The following is a 17,500-nucleotide window of genomic DNA, read 5'->3' on the forward strand; positions in this document are numbered from 1 at the left end:
TTTCCTTTTTGTTTTAATTATTAAATCAATCGCTATCTTTATAAATCTCGGAAAAGAAAAAAGAAAGAAAAACAGAAAAAATAAAATAGCACAACGCATTAGGATAACGTTTGCAAGTAAAAGTACGTAAGTAATGAAGAAGATGACGATTGAAACGATCGTACTGCATTACCTTGATCCGTTAACCCCGCGTTAGTAAAACCTGTCTATTAAGTTTCTTACGTAGATGTTAATATATGTATGTGGAAGAAAACAAAAATGTTGATATATCATCGACGCAATATTCTTCAATATATGTCATAAATATAAGTAAATAGATAAACAAATACGTAATTGACATCTCGTACTCGCCAAATTATAATGAATATTTTTCTTTTTCTTTTTCTCTCTTTCTTTTCTTTTTATTTCTTTTATTGTATTCATATATGCGAGCTCGTTTAAATATTTCCATTTCTTTCCAGAACTTTTTTCAAAAAATGTTTGATATTTTGACGATGGAATGTATACAGTATCGTTCAAAATTTCTTAGACCTTTTAAGCTGATTCTTTTTTCGTTCTTTTCAGAACTACAAAAGCTCAACTTGACAAACTGATAACCTGATCTATAATCGTTTAGAAAGTTTCGAAAAAGTATGATCGATTTTTAAAATCATCTAGGGACTTTTGTCCCATATAGGAACTCTAGAAAAAAAAATATATATATATATATATTTAAATCAGTCCATTCTTGGTTTCAATGATAATATAAAAAAAAAAGAAAAAAAAGAAAAGGAAGAAGAAACAAGTAACGTTCCTCGTTTCATTTCCGTTGGTAAAGACATTACGTGTCTAGACTTTATATCTAATGAATAGATAAAACTTCTAATTATTCTGCTGGCAAAAAACATTTCAAAATCGTTATTAGATATAGATGAATATAGAATATATTTTGAATAGATACAACGGAGAGGAAGAAGAAGATGAAGAAATAGAAGAAGAAGAAGAAGAAGAAGAAGACGAAAAAGAAGAAGAAGATGAAGAAGAAGAAGAAGAAGAAGACAACGATCGTAATTAAGAAAGAAAATAATAATGAAATAGCCGAAAGTGTTCGTTAAACTCGAATTATCGGAGAACAATCTTTACGAGCTGCAATTAGCGTCATAGAGTTAGTTACTAACGATGGAACGGTTAATTACTCTTGATAATCGGTAGGTATATTTCCCACAACAGTTTATGCCTAAATTATCGCGTGCGAATTTGTTCTCCCGCGATGATTTATTTCTCCGGCAAAAATCATGCATACATTTTCGAATACCTAATATGGTTTTTTTTTTTTTTTTATGGGTATTAATTGAATTAAAAAGGAGAGAGGTGTGGGTGGGTGAGGAGGGGAGAAAAAAAAGAAAAAATAAAACGAAGAAAAATGAAAGAAAATAAAAGAAGAAATTTTCGATAGCCATGCGAAAGTTATTCGTTTCTTTGTAAAAGAAAAATCGATAACCCGCATGACATACTTCTTGCAGGTGCAACGTTCACAAAATCGAGCATTTAGTATTAACGTATATGTGGACAAAGGCGTATATGCACACGTGCGCATATAAAAATAAACAGATAAAATGCGGGCCAATCGAAATTGAAATGATTTGTAAAACAAAAGAAATTTATAAGATGATAACGCAAGTATCGTACTACTTGACTAAATGTAAGAGTATACAATATGCCGTACAATTAACTCCTACGAGATGCAACCACATAAACACCGCTGATAGACATCTCGTTGGAGTGAGTTTTTAACTCACGCACGCATTTCGTTTCATTCGTGCGTATCTTTCATTTTGGCGAGCGTTAACAAGGAAAATAAAATATCATTTGAGCGAGATAAATTATTATTATTATTATTATTATTATTATTATTATTATTATTATTATTATTATTATTATTATTATTATTATTATTATTATTATTATTATTATTATTGTTATTATTGTTATTATTGTTATTATTATCATTATTATCATTATTATCATTATTATCATTATTATCATCAAACAATATCAAAAGTTCTACGATTAAAGTGCATTCGTGATATTTAAGAAAATCTTTAGAAAGAACAATTATTATTAACAAGTTCAACATCACGTTGATCGATTATTTTCGTTACGACAACATAATGATAACGTTTTTTTTATCATGCACCCAAGATATTTACTTCTTCGTATGATACAAAAGATAATGACATTACGTAAAATTAATTCATCAGGTATAAAAGTGATATGATATAAAATTGATAACAAGTTGGAACAATCGAAATTCTGAAGAAGAATAGAAAGAAAAAAGAAATAGGAAATAAAAAACAAATGAAACAAGAAATTAAAAAAAAAAAAGAAAAAAAAAAGAAGAAGAAAGAAAAGAAGAAGAAGCAAATAACTTTCGAATGAATAATTGATTTTGTTTTAGGTGTTGGGCAGACAACAATATATAGTTCGTCCAATGGTAATGGACGATGGTTGTACACCGGGAAGCGGTAGTGACAATCCAGCAGTCGCCGGAAGTAGCGGAATCATTAGCGAGTCAGCGTTAGCACATGCCCCAGCTTTGACTGAACGTACCCTTCGAGAACTCGGAATTCCTTTAGAGCAAGCTATAGAACAGGTAAATTTTAATTTATTTACATTAAATTCTCACGTTAATCTAGTTTATTTATTAGTCAAACGAATAGACAAATATATAATTAAAAAGATAATAAGTCATTATATAAATAGAATCTTACATTATAATTATAATTTACTCGATATAAATTTGATTTAATCAATGTTCCTATTAAAAAGTATTTATTATATTATATACATCATCGTGTACATGTATAATGAAAATATTAACAAATAATTTATGCACTTTTAAATATAATATTTTTCCCCTCTCTCTCTCTCTCTCTCTCTCTTTCTCTCTCTCTCTCTCTCTCTCTCTCTCTCTTTCTTTCTCTCTCTCTCTCCTCTCTCTCTCTCTCTCTCTCTCTTTCTTTCTTTCTCTCTTTCTCTTTCTCTTTTATATATTAATAAAAAATTGTTTTAGAAAACAAATTTTAATAAAGATCAAAGATCGATTAGCTCGTTCAGGCAAACAATTTTGAAATAGAGTCCATTGAGAAGTTAATTGACTAATAACATGAACGATAAAAAATAAATGAATAATTTAAAAATCTAGTAATAATTAAAAAAAATAAAAAAACTTCAAAATTTCTTAGAAACCTATAGTTAATTATATTTGATCTTTCTGTTTTAAGTTCGAAGGATGGTGGTCATCGATGTCTTGTGTGACCGGTGGAGGTGATCCTCGATTCGTTGTTGACGGACAATCACCGATGAGACAATGTTTGCATCCTGAAGCTTGCAACAAGGATATCGAACTGCCAACCCATTACAATGTCTTTCACGATCTTCGTAAAGAATTTGTTGGGTGTTACTCATCCCATGGCGAATTGGCAACACTTGGAATACAAGAAATGTTACAATGTATCCTTTGATTGAACATTTACATTATATTAGTATCCGATTGCTATTACTTTCTAAATATTCTATTTATAAAATTGAATGATTAACGCTCATTAACGATAGTTAAAGTACTTTAGAAATTATGTTGTCGATCATAAAGTAGGAGTTTAGAAAGTAGGATGGATTTTTTAGTCAACATTTGAAATTGTAAAAGTAATCCGTGTTTAACACATTACGAGGATGAAAGTCTCTCTCTCTCTCTCTCTCTCTTTTTCTCTCTCTCTCTCCCTCTCTCTCTCTCTCTCTCTCTCTCTCTCTCTCTCTCTCTCTCTCTCTCTCTCGCAGGTGTATGTTACTTTTATCGATGAAATATTTGCCAGCAGGTGGCGTTTAATATAAGTGGCATTGTGAAGTGTAGGTCAGGTTGGAGCAATTTAAATTATTCAATGGCTAGTTAAGTACACGTGAAGTCCATTGAGTCAAGGATAAAAAGTTGATTAGTAGTTATTTGACTTAAGATAATAGACATTGATGTAATGGAAAGAAGAAAGAAAAAAAAAAACAATAAGATTGCAAGGAGATTGTTGAAAGGGTGAGGAGGAGAACATGGGAGTGACATTTTTAATAAAACAAAAAAAAAGGCGATTATATACCAAATTAATATTTGAGCACTTTGATAGGCGCATCGAAGGTAAAACGTTAAATGAATTTATGTTGGGAATATATTAAAGTATATAATTATTGAAGTGATTGCCGTTAGGCGGCGCGGAAGAGGTCGAAATAAGATTTTCGAGACGCACTGCCGTCAGGCGGCGCGACAGAAGTTGAATCTTAAGGAACGAAGTAAGCAAGTAAGCAAAGGAAGGAAAGCTGGCTGGCTGGCTGGCTGGTTGGTTAGCAAGCAAGCAAGCAGTAGTCCGCAGTCGTAGAATGCCCGTATCGCGTAATCGTGGCCTCCTTTTGTTGTAATAAAATCGTAAGAGGGATTTTTATTTCGTGTCACCAATAATAACGTAAGGAAGGAATCACGACGGTTAACTTGTTCGGTTATTACGATAAAATATAAAAAAAAAAAAGAAAAGAAAAAAAAATAGGACAAAAAAAGAGAAAAAAGAAAAAGAAAAAAGAACACATTTAAAGTGCTGTAATACGACCACCACCACCACTACCATCATTACCACACCACTACAACCACCACCACCACCACCATCACCACCACCACCACCACCACCACCACCACTACTACATCACACCACCACTTGAGTCACCTTCATCGTCGAACCTTTATACTCTTATAGTAGTGTATCAATATAAAAGTGAAACAAAAGGTTCTCTCTTATCAGCGTGACTTTAATGCCTCCTCATCCAATTTAAGTTTACCCAGGTACGCTGACGTTTATTGTTTTTCGACTATAAAACCGATAATGATGTCTCGCAATATTTATCATCCCCGTAACGTATAATATTTTTTTCTTTCTTTTTTGTTTTTTGTTTTTTTTTTCTTTTTTCTTTTTTTATTATTCTCTTATCAAAGAATACTAATTTATTTTAATTAGGCGTAATTAAATTCCTTTAAAAAAAATCTCTTGAAAGTATTCCAACTGATTTGGCGAATTCAAATTCATAATAAGATTGATCATTTCACATTCATCGCGTATAATAAATGATTTCTTTAATTTAACAGTCTAACGAAAGTAGTAATGAATATTTAAGACCGCGAGGGTGAAGAAGAGGATTTGGGATTTATTATCGGATAGGTCAATATCGATAGATCCTTATAAATCTCGTTAAATCCTCATAAATATTTATTTATGAATCCTATTCGTGTAGCAATAATATTTTTTAATTTAATAAGCGTTGCACAAGTTGAAACAAGTTTCAACATTGTCAAGGATAATAAAATAATACCGGGTACGTCGTTTGTCCTCGGATATCGTAATATTTCGTCGACATTCAGTATGTCGCGTAAACGAAAAAAAAAAGAAAAAAAAAAAAAAAAGAAAAAAATTACCTTTACACGAATATTATTATCAGTATACCGAGTACGACCTTAGAGCCTTACCGTATATTATACGTTTTTATATTTTCTTTTTTTTTTCTTTTTCCATTTTTTTTTTAATTTTTTTTTTATTTTTTTTTATTTTTATTTTTTTTTTGTTTTCTTTATCATACCAACGAACGCACATTAGACGATAAAGAGGTGGTGATGCCATGAAGAGTTGAGTACTTTCTTACTTTGAAAAACGGGAATATTCTCACGTAATAAGAAAAAAGAAAGAGTGAGAGAAAGAAAGAAATAAATAAAGAGAGAGACATAGAGAAGAAAGAGAGAGAAAGAGAGAGAGAGAGAGAGAGAGAGAGAGAGAGAGAGAGAGAGAGAGAGAGAGAGGCATTCACCCGAGTTCCTCGAGTCTTAATCTCGAACCGTCCTCGACATAAACTCAAGCCGGCCACAATGGCTTACCGCCTTCTTTGCTTGCCTTCTCACTCTCTCTTTCTCTCTCTCTCTATATATATATGTATATCTATCTATCTTTTTCCCTCTCTCTCTTTCTCTCTCTCTATCTCTGTCTCTTTTTCTCTCTTTGGATCCACCGCGTCGTGTTGTATCAACTGAACGCTAATAAAACAAAACCACCTGTGGCGACTGAACATATATATATATATATATATACACACATACGTAGATATATGCATGTACATATATATGTAGATCTACATACATATATGAATGTATGTATGTACATATATATATATATATGTTTGTGTCTATAAGTATATATCGATTGGTATACTTATGTGTTGAGACCGTTTCGACGGCGCCTTAAGTAAAACGGATTTGTCATTTGTATTTTTCCTTCGAGAGATTGTTTTGTTTCTTTCGTTTTTCTTTCTTTCTTTCTTTCTTTCTCTTTTGCTTTTGCTTTTTCTTTTCCTTTTTTTATTTTTTTTTTTTTATTTATTTATTTTTTTTTTTTTTGATCGTACAATCATACTCATCAAATTTTTTTTTAATGAGAAATACACCTCGGCATCGTCACTACCAGTTGAGATTACACGCGCGTTTTTTTTTTTCTTTTTTTTTTTTTCTTTTTTTTTTATATCTCTTGGAGTTTCACTGGGTCGGCCTTAGGTGGGGGGGGGGTAGGGGGATAGGTAGAGTGAAGGAAAGAAAGGGAGAGAAAAAAATCTCATGTTAGATTTTTATCGGTGAGATAAAATCTCCAAAAGCGAATGCACAATTGGGCTCGTTACGAACGAACAATATATATATATAATAATAATAATAATAATAATAATAATAATAATAATAATAATAATAATAATAATAATAATAATAATGATTTAAAATCTTAACGTTTACATCAGAAATCTCTCTCTCTCTCTCTCTCTCTCTCTCTCTCTCTCTCTCTCTCTCTCTCTCTCTCTCTCTCTCTCTCTCTCTCTCTCGTTTTTATCTTTTTGTCACGTTTTTTTTCTTTTCTTCTTTTTTTCTTTTTTTTTTTTTTTTTTTTTTTTTTTTTTTTTTTTTCCTTTTTTTTTTTTTTTTTTTTTTTTTTTTTTTTTTTTTGTTAAAGCCAATGCCTAATTTTAAAGTCGTATTTGTAAAAAGTGAAGTCTCATGGACACACGTTGTTACGTCTTCCTTCAAATTAAATAATAATTTACGAGGTGTTTTTATTGAAATAGAGGGAAAAAGAGAGAGTCGGAAAGAGGGAGAAAAAATTATCTCTCTTTGAATTCTTTGCATATGACAGTTTATATATGTGTGTTTGTGTGTGTGTGTGTGTGTGTGTGTGTATGTATGTATGTATGGTATGTTTGTATGTATAGATGTATATATGTGTCCCCTATTGAAATACGTTATAGCAGAAAGTTAGCTTTTTGAGAATTAATTTAGTTGAAAACTAATTACGTAGCACAATGAAAAAATAAAAATAAAGAAGGAAGGAGATAGAGAGGAGAGAGAGAGAAAGAGAGAGAGGAGAGAGAGAGAAAGAGAGAGAGAGAGAGAGAGAGAGAGAGAGAGAAGACAAGTCGAATCGTATGTTCTTCCAGTTTAGAAGGCAAGTGACTTAAGAAAGCTTTAGCTGACCAATCGGCCTTATCGCCTGCGGAACACGGTTTAAAGGTCAACCCGGTGAAGATATTGGTTCGACGGCTTGACGACCGATCGAGATATATTATTATGCGCATAAAAGCGCTTCTTCTTATGGTTTCCTTTTCTTTTAACAATATTCAATAATCGTGTATTCATTTGAAATGATTCTCCATCGATTCTTTCAAGAGGATCTTACGAGGACTTAAGACAAAAAAAAAAAGAAAATAAAAAGAAATTGTATTGATCTTTAGGATGTTGATCGATAAACAAAATCGTTCGTTCTCGATGATTATCGTCATCATCATCATCATCATCATCATCATCATCATCATCATCATCATCATCATCATCAACATCATCATCATCATTATTGTTGTTATTATTATTATTATTATTAATAGTGAGATGGATAATTATTAGAAATTATTAGAGCAACATAATTACACATGTTTCTCTGTTTGATATTATTATTAGCGGATAATTATTAGATATTTGTAGATATTGTTAGAACATTATTTAATATATGTTTCTCTCTTTAATATTATTATTAGGTAAGTAATTATTAGGTATTATCAAAACGGGTAATTATTTATTTTTTTAATACATATGCCTCTCTCTCTCTCTCTTTTTCTCTTACTCTCTAATGTTATTATTAGATAGGTAATCATTAGATATTATTAGAAGAGGTAATAATTTAAATTTCTTATATATATGTTTCTCTCTCTTTCTCTCTCTCTCTCTCTCTCTCTCTCTCTCTCTTTTTAATATTATCATCAGATATATAATTATTAAATATGGTTAGAACATTATTTGATACATATACTTTTCTGTTTAATGTTATTATTGAATAGATATTATTATAACGTTTAATTAATTTTTACATACGCCTTTTAATATTATTTTTAGCTATAGATAATGTTTAAATATACTTAGTACAGATATAATTATTTTCATTAACTATGATGATCGATAAGCAAGATTGTTCGTTTTAGATGAAAATCATGATTATTACAATTTATTATTATGATTATTAATCTCATAATAGAGATAATAATTTGATACGATTCCATATGTTTCGTATAACGCGTGTTATTTATTTTGAAACGGTAAATCAAAGTCTTTGAAATATATTTATCCTTGACAATAGATAATCAGATTTTGGACTACCGCCTGATACAGACAATGATTTTCACGTGAAAGAAATACAGGACATGATTAGCGTTATACAGAGGATGATCAAGGATGGTAAGGAAAAGATTGTAATTCTAGGGCGGGACGAAAGTATTTAAGTTAATCAAAGGTTCCCAATTGATTTTGAAAATCAATTATTCGTTTTCCATACTTTTTAGAATTTCCCTTTTTCTTTTTTTTTCATTTTTTCTTTTTCCTAGTTTGTTACAAGCTTAACTTGCAGGCCAATTTTCTTTTTTTTTTTTTCCATATTGTAAGATCGACATAGTTTGTGACAATCTGGAAAGAAGAGAGAAAGAAGAAAAAAGAAAAAGAAAGAAAAAGAAAGAATTAATCTACAAGTCTTGAGAAAGAGTATCTAATTGATTTTGAAAAAATCATTTAGAAACTTTTGATCCACCCTGTAGAAAGATAAAAGCCATTATAAATATCGCAGATTCCTCTCATTTATCTCAATGGATTTTTAGTTCTTTGACTTTGATCTAAGAGTCATCTTTTTGTCTCTCTGTCTTTCTGTGTTCCTTCACACAATGAAAGGATATTATCGTCGTGATTTGCGAAGAAACACGTTTGAAAAAAAAAGACAAGAAAGAAAAAAGAGGGGGAGAGAGTGAGTGAGTGAGAGAGAGAGCGAGAGAGAGAGAGAGAGAGAGAGAGAGAGAGAGAGAGAGAGAGAAAGAAAGAACTCTTAAATCTAAAAAAACTCATATCAATTGCTTTTAAACGCGTTCGTAAAAATTTCTATTTTATCTTTTCTTTTTCTTTTTCTTTTTTTTTTCCTTTCTCTCGTACGATATTTTCCACGTAGACTTTTTAAAATCAATTATCGCAACTCATACATTCGTATGATCTTTACAGACATATCTGTAAACAATACCAGCGAACCTTGACCATAACAGACATGTTTAAGATTAACGCTGAATGTGATAAAAGCTCTTCCAAAAATTGAATTCATTCGATTATAATAATATTTTTTAGCGATGATCATTATTAACATTATTAATATTATATATAAAAAAATTAATTTATATATATATATATATATATAAATAGTCGTCGAGATGAATAATTAAAAAATTTCTAATAATTTTTTTTTCTTCAAAATTATACTGAAGGTCCAAATAATTATTTAATTATTGATAATTATAATATTATAATATGATATTTATATAGATAAACAAAAAATATATTTATTAAAAATGTCTATTTAATATCAATAAAGGTTTTGTCTGATTAGAAAAGACGCATGTATCAAATATAAATAATGTCGTGGGGAGAGGATAAAATGATTATAAGATGAGTCTATACGCTCATATCGTCTATTCGTTATATAGCACAAATGCACATACATACATACATATATACACACATGCATACATTTATATATATATACGGAGTATCGTAGCGATGTGTGTATAAGTGTATGGTAAGTATATTTCTTATCGCCCAGTGATAACCAACCAGTAAAAATACATTTTTCATATTTTTAATGGAAGGGTTTTGAATTGTATGAACAAATTGGTGTTCACGATCATAAATATTAAAGAATTGTATTACGAAGCCAACTTACAAACATTTCAAAAGAAAAAGAAAGAACATGAAGACGTTGTCTCTCTTGAATAAATTTTCAATATGTTCTTTGAAAAAATATTATTTTCTGTTATCTATTTCAAAAATAAAAAAAAAAAAAGTTGTTTACTAAATTACCACCGAAACGTACAAGACAATTACGTGCATATATATTATATATACTTATATTTATTATGTATACTCACAATATATATATATATATATATATATATATATGATATACGTATACATATGTTCATATGATATACATATATAACGATGTATGTGATATGTATATAATGATACTACGTCTGTATTATATATGTATTTCTTATTACTACTTATCATATATTATATACATACTTTTATTTAGCATATGTAATAAGTAAATACATAGATGTGTGTATATGTTTATATATATATATATATATATGTATGTGTGTGTGAGTTTATATAGTAAATAGAAATTGAAACTCAATGAAAAACGAATCGTGACAATTGATAAAGGTATATGTACACATATGAAATGAGTCGATTCAATTCTCATGGCACGACCGCTCCTTGGAAGAAATACGAAGTAGTTTCGTCGAAGCGACAAATCGAATAAGCACTTTATGCTCAAGTACGAGAAATAAGAGACAAAGCGAAGCATATAATATTACGACTAAGGAAGCATAGAAAAAACGCTGGACACGTTCCTTCGTCTTATCGAAGGACACTGACAAATGTATTTTTTTTTTTTTTATTTTTTTTATTTTTTTTTATTCTTTTTTTTATTTTTTTTTCTTTTTTTTTTTTTCTTTTTTTATTGTTTCCTATAATTTTTTTTTTATATTACGAAGAAAGAAGTTTAAAAAGGAAAAAAAAGAAAAAGAAAAAAAAACTGAATATCGCATCGTTTTAGTGGTTTTTTTTTTTTTTTTTTTTTTTTTTTTTTAATGTTTTTTTTATTTTCATCAAAATAAAAAGAAAGAAAAGAATATTTATCTTGCATTACAATGTAGGAAGTCTGAAAGAAGGAGAAATGATGCTTGGACTTGATAAATGTTCTTTCGCAAGTGATAAAGTGTTAATACGATTTTGATTTGTATCTTTGACGTCAAGAGAAAAAAGAAAAAAAGAAAAAAAGAAAAAATAAAGAAAAAGAAAAAAAAAGGAAAGAAAAGAAAAAAAAATAAGAATAAAAACAAAAATAAAAATGCATTTGCATTGCATCGTACGTGACTTTATACGAAAAATTGAATAATTGTTTACATTGTTTATTAAATGTTTCTCGATGTTCTCTTTGATATGCCACCATTTTAAAAGTGGCCTAATGATATCGCGTGGCGCGCATGCGTCGATCTTTTTCCAGTCACGTCCAAACTTCGGTTCGTGCACACTTCTCTTCTTGTTTTTTTTTTTTTCTTTTTTCTTTCTCTCTCTCTTTCTCTTTCTCTCTCTCTCTCTCTCTCTCTCTCTCTCTCTCTCTCTCTCTCTCTCTCTCTCTTTATTTCTCTTTTTTTCTCTTTTTTTCTCTTTCTCTCTTTCTTCTTAAGCACGATCCACAAGCAAAAAAAAAAGATCGTAATTGGACCGCGAAACGATGGAACTACTTTTAAATACGTTCAAACGTTACAGTAGGCGTTTTGTTTAAAAGTAAAAGTCCGTATCGCACGTAATATATATACAATACAAACAGAACGACCAACATACGAATTAGGAAATTGTTAACGTTTACAAATAAATTTGTTAAGACCTTGCACATACAGTACGATTCTATCGGTAAGAAATATTTTCGATTTCAAAAAGTAATGGGTTTCAATGATTTCGAAAGAATTATGTCCTTCTAAAGAATCCCCAGGGAGCACTGTAATTTTTTTCTTTTTTTTTTTTTTTTTTTTTTTTTTTTAATCGAAACTTATTATCGTTACAATGGAAGAAATATTTCCCTTCTGTCGTGGCACTATCTCGAGGTTACTTAGAATTTTTTCCAACACGTTCTTTTTTCTCTTCTTTTTCTTTTCTTTTTTTTTTCTTTTTTTTTTTTTTTTTTTTTTCTTTACAGCCATATAAAGAAATGATTAAATAAGGGAGTTATCTCAGAAATTTGTTTACAGCTTACTAATGATTACTTTCTTTTTCTTTTTTTTTTTTTTTTTTTTTTCTTTCTTTTTCTTTTCAGGTCATGTGTTTCAAGCACCGGAGATAGTTAACATAGTTTTAGAACCAGGCATATGGTGAGTAGTTCAAAGTTATATCGATAGGATTTACTTAAGTTATGATTGTCATTGGAATATAATTATAATTGCAATTTTATTACTTATAGTTCCAAGGATGAAGAAGTAGACAATGACTGTGTAGTTAGAGCCCGAGGACTTCCTTGGCAATCTTCCGACCAAGATATTGCCAAATTTTTCCGTGGTCTGAATGTTGCAAAGTAAGTAGTATTATATTAGTTCTTTTGTGGTTATAATTACCTATTAAAGATAAACAATAATATCAATGGATTACTTATCTAATTATTGAAATATTTTTATACAAGCCACTTGGAATCACTTAAAGAAGGTAATTTGGTCAGGCTTTGTGTGATTTTATATTTATAAATGTTAAATCGTTCATTTATGTGACTACTGTTTATATCATGCATCTTTTCTCAATGATTTTTTTTTCCTAATCAGCATGGTCAAGCACTATGATAAGCATTATCTGTGGGTCATATAGATTTATGCTTTATAATCAAACAGATCATCGCTTATCGTATAAATAAGTATGATTAATAATATGTGTCAAAGTACAAGCTTACAGAATGTTCTCGAGGCTTTTAAGAAGGATGAATAACATTGAGGATTTCTATATTTTTAGGGGTGGCGTAGCACTTTGTTTAAGTCCTATGGGTAGGCGCAACGGAGAAGCTTTAGTACGGTTTGTTAATAAGGAACACAGAGATATGGCATTGAAAAGGCATAAACATCACATGGGACCACGATACATTGAGGTTTACAAAGCTTCTGGAGAAGATTTTGTTGGGGTTGCTGGTGGTACTACTAGCGAAGCACATGCTTTCCTCTCAAGAGGAGCTCAGGTTATCGTTAGAATGAGAGGATTACCTTATGACTGCGTTGCTAAACAAGTGGTACGGACAAACTTCTATATCTTGTAAATAGGTTATAAAACTGTGATTCATTGAAAACAGAAAAACTACATATCTTTTTTTTTTCCCCCAAAGATCGACTTCTTTTTATCTGGACAAAAACCTTGTCATGTGTTGGACGGTGAGGACGGTGTATTATTTGTCAAAAAACCAGACGGTAGAGCAACCGGAGATGCATTTGTCCTTTTCGCACAAGAGGAAGATGCTGTGAAAGCATTAAGTAAACACAGAGATTGCATTGGCAGTCGGTACATTGAACTATTTAGGAGTACAACAGCGGAAGTACAACAGGTTTGTAATTGTGAAATGAATTGTATGTAACACCGAATGAAATTTTCTTTTTATTCAACTTCTTCAAATTGTGACCTATAGGTTCTGAATAGGGCGATTGATCCAAAGCCGTTCGTTCTCCCAGTACCACCTATTCCACCATTGCAATTTTCTCAATTACTTCCTCAACACATAATCACATCGGGTACGCGTAAGGACTGCGTGAGGTTACGTGGGCTCCCCTATGAGGCACTTGTCGAACACATACTTGAATTCATGGGAGAGCACTCGAAAAACATTGTCTACCAAGGCGTTCACATGGTATACAATGCACAGGTAAGAAAAACGTCATAGGACATAGAGTATAGGGCAATAAATGAGGTAATAAGTAATAAAGAAAAATCATTTGTTCTTTCAGGGTCAACCATCCGGAGAAGCATTCATACAGATGGACAGCGAAAGTTCGGCGCACGCCTGTGCGACACAACGACATCATCGGTATATGATCTTCGGAAAGAAACAACGTTACATAGAAGTCTTCCAATGTAGTGGCGAAGATATGAATCTGGTATTGACAGGTGCAGTAGCTCCGCCATCAACGAAGGCTCTACTATCTCCCGGTACGTTGAGCACTCAATCACCCGCATCTCTGACACATTCGGGTCCGGCGACGCCGGTACCGATGCCGGTACCGACGGCGCAGCCTCCCCTCTGGGACATACAGGCGCTCGTACAGGCACAGGCGCAAGCACAGGCAGCGCAGGTTCAAGCTCAAGCTCAGGCGCAGGCGCAGGTGCAGGCCATCAGGAATCAGGACTTTTGGCTGATGGCCTTGGCCTCTAACGCGTCCCCCACCTCGACGACTCCAGCCTCGCCTACCTCCTCGGCGACGAGTAAGACCTTGGCCCTTACCGCGCCCAATCCACCTCATCAAATTCCTGCGTACGCGATGACACCTCCAGCGGCAGCCGCAGCAGCCGCAGCTGCGGCTGCGCTTCATGCTCAACAACCCACTCACGCACCGTTCTTGCTCTTCAATGTTCCCTCTCGTATTCCAATATTAAGGGCACCGACCTCTCATGGCATCTTGACACCCATCGTCGCGCAAACTGCTCCTATTAATCCGGCTGCATTGATGGGCCTGAAAAGAACCTGGGAAAGTGCCTTTCCTACCGAAACACCCGGTACGGTAGCCAAGCGTGCTGCTTGGCACCCACCAACGGCAGCTTTTCATGCCCATGCGCCTACTGCTGCTCCTGCCTTGCCCTATACCGCACAATTTTATCCTCAAATATGATACGCGAAATTGACTATTCTTTCGCATACCACCTACAGACTGCGGTTTTTTTCTATTTTCTCTCTCTATGTACCTACATACATATACTTCTTGTCATTCCATCTATCTTGCTATTCCAATTCCTTCCTTCTAACGAATGAGAAGATCTTAGCTAAGTCGGTCTATCTCGCGTTTTTCGGATGGATTTGCTATCTAGCTATATATATATATATATATATAGACATTTTTTTTTCTTTTTTTTTTTTTTTTTTTAGAAAGATATCACTTTTTGATCGATTTACACTTTTACGTCTTAATAATCTTAATCAGCAAAAAAAAATATTTTTTATGATTCATTAATTTAGAATCTATTCGAATGCCTTTCGAAGCTTCTAAATGAAACTTATTCAAGAATGTGATAAGCAGTAGTACTTATGGGCATATGAGAAAAAAATAGTTTTAATTTAAATTCATAAAACCTTTGATTGGTAGCGCACAAATCGGACTTTCTCAAACGATCGTCCCATTTTTGTAGGTAGTATATTTTAGGATAATATCGTTTCGATTCTTTGTCCGCATTGTACGCGATTACGATTTAAATTCTCGGAGTCACGAAGGGAATTATGTCAATCGATTGACGCGTAAAATTAGTTTTCTACGTTGACGAAGTTATTTCGCGACGAAGCGTGCAGGAAAGTGCCTTAGAAAAAGTGAAGAATTATAAATATGTTTATATACGAGACTTGTCCTTCGTAAAAATCGTCTCGTAATCTTAACGATCGTCACGCTAACATACGTTTCGTGTACGTATATATACATGTATGTATATGTACAAGCGTGCAGATTATTTGTAGAGATGCATATACATTTATATATATATATCTATATTTATATATATGTATATATATATATATATGAATATAGATTATATATAAACATATACATAAATTTATATATTTTGCTAGAAATATTTCTATTAGTTTTTATAATGTATGGACATTCCATCCAAATGTTATATAGATTAAGTCCTCATTCCAGAAATGTTAATCATTAATTTTTTTCAACTATTTGTCTATCTTGTGCACGTCTCACGACATTCCTTCGAATGTATGAAATACTGCGCGCGATCGTTCTCCGTTCGAGTCGAAAGTTTTTCGGACGAATCACAGAACGTATAATAAAGAAGACAAAAGAAAAAAAGGACTAACGTTATATCTTTATTTTTTTTTTTGTTTTTTTTTGTTTTTTTTTGTTTTTTTTGTTTTTTTTTTCTAAAAATTCTGAAACAACAAAACAGAACAATTGCCTATTTCACTGCCAACGACGAATAGCTTTCAATCGTTAGTTTTTCTCTTTTCTTTTCTTTTTTTTTTTTTTTTTATTTTTTTTTTTTCGAATTATTATCGCCGATAATATTTTAAATTTCATTCCTTCTTGCCATGCTTCTTTTGTACCATTAATTATGGATGTAATAGAAATGTTATGGATATACAAGAGAAATCGAAAGAAAGAGAGAGAGAGAGAGAGACAGGGAGAAAGAGATAGAGATAGAGATGCGATCGCGCGAACATATATATAGATATAGGATCATAAGCCCGTGAAATTTCAAATCTACGAGTATATTTAACGGAATGGTTGCTGCATGTCGTGTACCGTGGAAGGGACGTGCGTACAAGTACCTGTTAATATTTCTCTTCGTTCTTCTCATATCACTTTCCTCGAAACGGATTATCACACCCATGATCCGGCTAATTATTTTTCTTTTTCTTCTCCCTCTTCTTCGATCACCCTATAATCCTTTTTCTTTTTACAAATCGTAATGATTTACAATACAATCACATAATTTTCTTCCTCGTTGTCGTTGTCCTTCCATTTGTCTTCTTCTTTTTTATTTCTTTTTTTCTTTCTTTCTTTCTTTCTTTCTTTCTTTTTTTCTTCTTCCTTTTTTTCTTTTTCTTTTTTTTTTCTTTTTTTTTTCTTTTTTTTTTTTTACATTATTCCATCTTCGATCAATCATCCCCAGCACCTTGTAACTATCTTCTTGATATAATAATAATTAATAATAATAATAGTAATAGTAATAATAGTAATAGTAATAATTTTTGTCTAGATATATATATATATATATATATATATAATTTTTTTTTGTTTTAATTACTTGTTTTAATTACTGTGGTAGTCCTTACAATTATCTCAGCCACAAGCCTATCTTTGTTTGACAGGATGCGGTAGCGTGTATTACATAGAATCGAGTAGTATTTTTTTTTCTTTTTTTTTTTTCTTTTTCTTTTTTCTTTTGGTACGTTGGGTAACGTCGGACGTTCGCGTGATATACGGCAAGAAAAGAAAAAAAAAAACAAACAAAAATGAAACAGTAAAAAAAAATGGTGAAATATTTATCATAATAATTTTGTTATCATTGTCGTCGTCGTCGTCGTCGCCATTTTCGTCGTCGTCATTGATTGTTGTTGTCATTGTTATTATTTTC

At 31.5% G+C, this 17,500-nt stretch overlaps 1 protein-coding gene across 6 annotated transcripts in view; it reads left to right on the forward strand.

The window, feature by feature from the left end:
• Positions 1-17,500, forward strand: part of LOC118443759 (RNA-binding protein fusilli-like) — a 36,240-nt gene that overhangs the window by 9,841 nt on the left and 8,899 nt on the right. For 3 of the 6 annotated variants that reach the window (XM_035871199.2, XM_085661164.1, XM_085661170.1), the window contains exons 3-11: positions 2,438-2,632; positions 3,264-3,492; positions 8,729-8,818; positions 12,498-12,552; positions 12,642-12,752; positions 13,178-13,448; positions 13,542-13,757; positions 13,839-14,072; positions 14,134-14,629. In XM_035871199.2, coding sequence (XP_035727092.1) covers positions 2,438-2,632; positions 3,264-3,492; positions 8,729-8,818; positions 12,498-12,552; positions 12,642-12,752; positions 13,178-13,448; positions 13,542-13,757; positions 13,839-14,072; positions 14,134-14,629 — 1,897 coding nt within the window. Of the gene's footprint in view, positions 1-936; positions 1,188-2,437; positions 2,633-3,263; positions 3,493-8,728; positions 8,819-12,497; positions 12,553-12,641; positions 12,753-13,177; positions 13,449-13,541; positions 13,758-13,838; positions 14,073-14,133; positions 15,051-17,500 lie in introns of those variants that run through there. The other 3 variants (XM_035871202.2, XM_035871203.2, XM_035871200.2) reach the window with 3 other exon arrangements.

This window comes from Vespa mandarinia, chromosome 1, assembly GCF_050613455.1.
Source record: "Vespa mandarinia isolate Hongniang chromosome 1, ASM5061345v1, whole genome shotgun sequence".
Lineage (NCBI taxonomy): Eukaryota > Metazoa > Arthropoda > Insecta > Hymenoptera > Vespidae > Vespa > Vespa mandarinia.